The sequence below is a fragment of the Pocillopora verrucosa genome, chromosome 2 (genome assembly GCF_036669915.1).
Source record: "Pocillopora verrucosa isolate sample1 chromosome 2, ASM3666991v2, whole genome shotgun sequence".
In the NCBI taxonomy this organism is placed as follows: domain Eukaryota; kingdom Metazoa; phylum Cnidaria; class Anthozoa; order Scleractinia; family Pocilloporidae; genus Pocillopora; species Pocillopora verrucosa.
In genome coordinates, this window is record NC_089313.1 from 12346484 (window position 1) to 12351291 (window position 4808).

A 4808-nucleotide genomic window follows, 5' to 3' on the forward strand; every position below is an offset into this window, starting at 1 on the left:
GGGTTTAGTTGGTTCATTGAGAGCGGATTCCAGTGAACAGAGCTATGGTCCGAAGACCCTAATTGTGCGCTGACTATGGTTGGCTTCAACAAAATTCTAGTGCCCAGACTTAATACTTCAAATCCGGCGTGATGCCACAAAGTGACGGCATAAACACGTTACCATGCAACTAGTCATAAACACATCGAAACTTTGTTTCGCACTAAGAGCTCAGTTCATGCTATAGCACCGTGAAAGAGAATGCATTTTTCTAGTTTATCGAATGCTTTGAATGAAGACATCAGTTACAAAATGAACAAAAACAACTCAGGTGACAAAGAGTCTGTGAGGAAATCCTGTTCCGCGAGAATATTTGATGAAGAAGTCAATGTCACAAATCGTTCTGATGAGAATTATCATGAGCCTTTAGAGGTCTCACATGGGGCATGGATTATGGCTAATGAGGTGGGCGTTTCTCATCATTAGACTTCTTTTTTCTTTCCTTAAAAAGTAGGTTTAGTTATTGTAAAAGTTACAATTTGTTATCCGAAGGGGCAAGAAAAAAGGAAGTTCAAGTGATTTTAAAGGCAAACGCGCAAGACTACCTGATTCAATATATAAGCTTTGAAAATAGGTCGTAATTAGTTCCGATTTGACTTGCAAAACGGTTCCTCCAAAATTAGCTCAATTTTAAGTCCGTCCAACATTGGAGAAACATTTAATGCAACTAGAACTTTTCTGCATTTAAGGCGTTCAGGTAAATTAGTTTGAAAATTTTTTTCTTCGTGGAGAGATGAAAAAGCGCGCGCAAATGAAATTTGTAGATTATGACGCCACTCTTCGACATTCCACCATCTTCAAGCTGGATAAAAAAGTTGATAGTGGTTTGTATCCCAGCTTTTTTGCTCTCTTCTAATTTCGTTAATTAAGAAATCAATATGTTGGCAAATTTTTTTTCAGTCTGCGAGAGAAAAGGAACAACTAACACAGAAGATCATCTACCTTGAAACAGAGATTAACGGTTAGTTTTATGTGGTCACGCATGCATGAAAAGAAAAGTGCGCGTGGATTACAAGGAGTTACCGATGCTCCACTGATAATAAGTCGTTTACCCCCTCCCCCCTCCCTACTGCTTCTCGTTCCGTCATAAATAGTTCCGTTTTTTGTGTTTTCCCAGTTTACCTTATCACTCAAACCTTGAATTTGTTCAATCTAATATTCTAAGTACTTAAAATATTCATTTGTTTTTTAACAGCTAAAGAGAAGGAGATCGCCTTTCTTAAACAAACTCTCTTTGGAACAGACAAAGACATTGCTGATCTCAAAGGAAAACTGTCCCAGCTAAAACAAACTGTGCAAATAACTGAATCTGATTTTGTTAAGCAAATGGCATCAATAGACAAAAAGCTACAGGAGGCAAGGAAGAACATTGCCGAGCTCGAGGGGGGCTTTAATTTTACTATCCAGAAGAATAAAACGGAAGTAGAAGAGTCCCGGAGCAAACCACAAATATTTAATGGTGAGTGTGTAAATTGGGATGGCGTCGCATCAACTGAGTGGTGACAACGCGGTTGATACGACTGCCTTGTTTTTTATGAACTCATTTTGTGTTCCAGGGAAGCGTTATGGGACGTAGTTGGAGAGGAAAGAGGGATCTGCATCATCTTTCACTAAACGTAAATATTTTTATTTCATTAAATGTTCTTCCATGCACTTTTATTTCTGCTCCTTTTTTTTTTTTTTTTTTTCTAAACTAGGCAAAGCTTACTTTGACCTTCAACAATCATGGTTTGACACTCCATCCAACAACGGTGGATGTTTCAAAGTTGAAAACTTTCCAGTTAAAGAAAAAGATCTTGAAACCATAAGGAATGTTAAATCCACTTCAAGGGCCTTCACTGAGCAAGCTAAAGGTATGAAGAAGGAAACTTGTAAATTACCATTCCTCTACAGTCCACACCTGTGCGAAAGCAGTGCAGTCTTAAGAGTCAGAAAGCAGTTAGATACTCAGAACTGATAGCATGTTCTTCCATCTATCGGCTTTGATTTTTTAATCATCTTTCATTTAGGCAAAGGTTATTTGGACCTTCAACCGTCATGGTTTGACACTTTATCAAAAAACGTTGGATGTCTTCAGGTTGAAAACGTTCCACTTAAAGCAAAAGATCTTGAAGCCATGAAGAAAGGTTTGTAGAAGGAAACTTTAAAATACGATTCCACATAGGTGATAGTCCACATCTGTGCGAAGTAGTGTCTTCTGAGCGTGAAGAACCTATATAAGCCAATTAGAATTGTCAATGTACCCTTCAGCTTTAGTACTTTTACAATGTACTGGCCTGACTCTAATTCAGTGAGCAACTTCATGAGGTGTTACATCATACAAAAATAACACAGATTCCTCTGGTATTATGGTGAACTTATTTTCCAAGAAAGCTTAAGGCGTAAAAACTAACGCATATCGCTGCTTCCAACTTTGTTCAAGCTCAAACTGTGATGATTTCTGCTGCATTCAATACTCGTGACTTACCCACTCAGATCAATCATTTTTCAGAGGAGGTAGCTTTAATTGAAGAGTTAGCTTGTTCTTTTATCGAATGCTCAAGGTCACGGTTTTTTGCGGCGGTTCAGAAAAAGTGTTTCGCTGAAATTAATTCACTTTTGGTTCGGTAAGCTAAAATCTTAGGTATCTTTATGTGGAAACGAAATTCTCTACATTGCAATCATAAAACAAAACTTAATTTTTCTTTTATCTAGGCAAAGATTATTTTGACCTTCAACCGTCATGGTTTGACATTCTATCCCAAAACGCTGGATGTCTTCAAGTTGAAAACGTTCCAGTTAAAGGAAAAGATCTTGAAGCCATGAAGAATCTTAAATCAAATTCAAAGGCCTCCATAGCTGAGCCAGCTAAAGGTATGAAGATGAAAAATTGTAAAATACCATTCTATATAAGAGATAGTCCACATCTATACAAAGTAGTGTATTCTGAAAGTGACAAACCCGTCTGGTATTAAGGTGAACTTCTTTTCCAAGATAGCTAGAGGCGTTACAAAACGAACACACATCCTTGCTTCCAACTTTGTTTAAGCTCAAACTGTGACGATTTCTTCTGCATTAAAGACTCGTTACTTATCCAGTCAGATCAACCCTTTTTCGGAGGAGGTAATTTAATTAAAAAGAGTCAGCTTGCTTCCTTGCTCAAGATCACGGTTTATGCGGCGGTTTAGAAAAGTGTCTCGCTCAATTTAACTCACTTTGGTTTGGTAAGCTAAAAATTCCCAGGTATCTTTATGCTTAAACGAAATTCTCAGCATTGCCATCATAACTAAAACAAAAATTGATTTATCTTTTATCTAGGCAAAGATTATTTTGACCTTCAACCATCATGGTTTGACACTCTATTGGAAAATGCTGGATGCCTTGAAGTTATAAACATTCCAGTCAAAGCAAATGATCTTGAGGCCATGAAGAATGTCAGATCGAATTTAAAGGCCTGCACTGAGCTAGCTAAAGGTATGAATAAGAAAACTTGTAAAATACGATTGCACATATTTAGTTTTAGTGACAAACCAGTTAGACAACTAGAACGGTCAATGTACCCCTCAGCTTTGGTACTTTCGCAAAGTCCTCGCCCAATCTTTTTTTAACTGTCTGGGGAGTCCATATTCTTACCATCACCCATCAGATCCTGTTCTGGCAAGCACTGTTTCCAGTGGGAAAAAAATAGTAAACTGTAAAATGCCTGTTATAAGCTCCCTGAGTTCAAACATTGTCGTAAGACCTCGTAAGGTGTTAGCCAGTAAGACAATATACGAAAGTAAGTGTAGTGCTGTTCAGTAAATCAAATGCCAAAAATAAACTTGTCAGTAATTTAGCATTGTGTTAACTGTAGTACTACCTTTTCTTTCGTTTGACTTAAAATCGTGACATTGACTCGGATTCTCTTTTTTATTCAACAGATCATTGTCAATGCGGGCGACACAGTCTTTTATCTTTTTAATTGTGTCATAACTTCAAAGTCGGGCGTTGTTTATTACTTTTAGTTCGTTATAATTCATCGTCTTTTCAAAACTTTTGTAAGAAAATAAATCAAACAACTATGTGTAAAGGTATAAAGATTTCAATTTTCAGAACATCATTTCTTAAAGCTTTTGTAAATATGCATGCAGCATTGTCATATTTGATAATTATTTGGTGAGTGCTGACCAAATTTGTCAGAGTTGTTTGTCTCGTTTTTATTCAAATAAACATGAGATGCAAATGAAGTATGAAATAATCTCAGCTATATAAATCTTTTCTGCTCACAAATGTGATTGAAGCGACTGAAAACAAAAAGAACATAAAGTACGCTGAATATCAACACTTTTCCCTCCAACCAGACACTGAAATGAGAGCATAACTTAGCATGACTATCGCTAGCTAGAGCCTTACCTTGCATGAAGTTGTTTGTTCCTCTGAGTTCGGAAATTTTAACTCCAATAACAATCGGCACGTCTATGCACTGTCGCTGTGATAAGAAAGGACATGCGCACAAAGGGTTACCTTTGGGTTTAACATAATGTTCTCATCTGTAATCAAACCGATATCAAATTCTAGAACGTAATTGGTTTTCAGCACCAACTGGATAGCTAGCGTATCATGATTGTACTTCGACGATGTATCAAAGCAATAGTATTTACCTTTAAAGTTGGGTGTCGAAAGTAATCCGACATCGCTTTGTGATTGGTCCTGAGAACTTCCACCATTCTCTCAACCAATCAGACGCAAAACTAAAACCAATCACGAAATGGTCGTCCGCTTTTTTTTCCCGCCTTTTAGGCCGTTTGATT

At 37.2% G+C, this 4808-nt stretch overlaps 1 protein-coding gene across 1 annotated transcript in view; it reads left to right on the forward strand.

Annotated features, from left to right (window-relative positions):
* Positions 1-240: 240 nt before the first annotated feature.
* LOC136279244 (uncharacterized) overlaps positions 241-4808 on the forward strand; it is an 11243-nt gene continuing 6675 nt past the window's right edge. The window contains exons 1-5 of the mRNA XM_066162851.1: positions 241-444; positions 940-1000; positions 1235-1498; positions 2734-2892; positions 3337-3492. Coding sequence (XP_066018948.1) covers positions 241-444; positions 940-1000; positions 1235-1498; positions 2734-2892; positions 3337-3492 — 844 coding nt within the window. The remainder of the gene's footprint in view (positions 445-939; positions 1001-1234; positions 1499-2733; positions 2893-3336; positions 3493-4808) is intronic.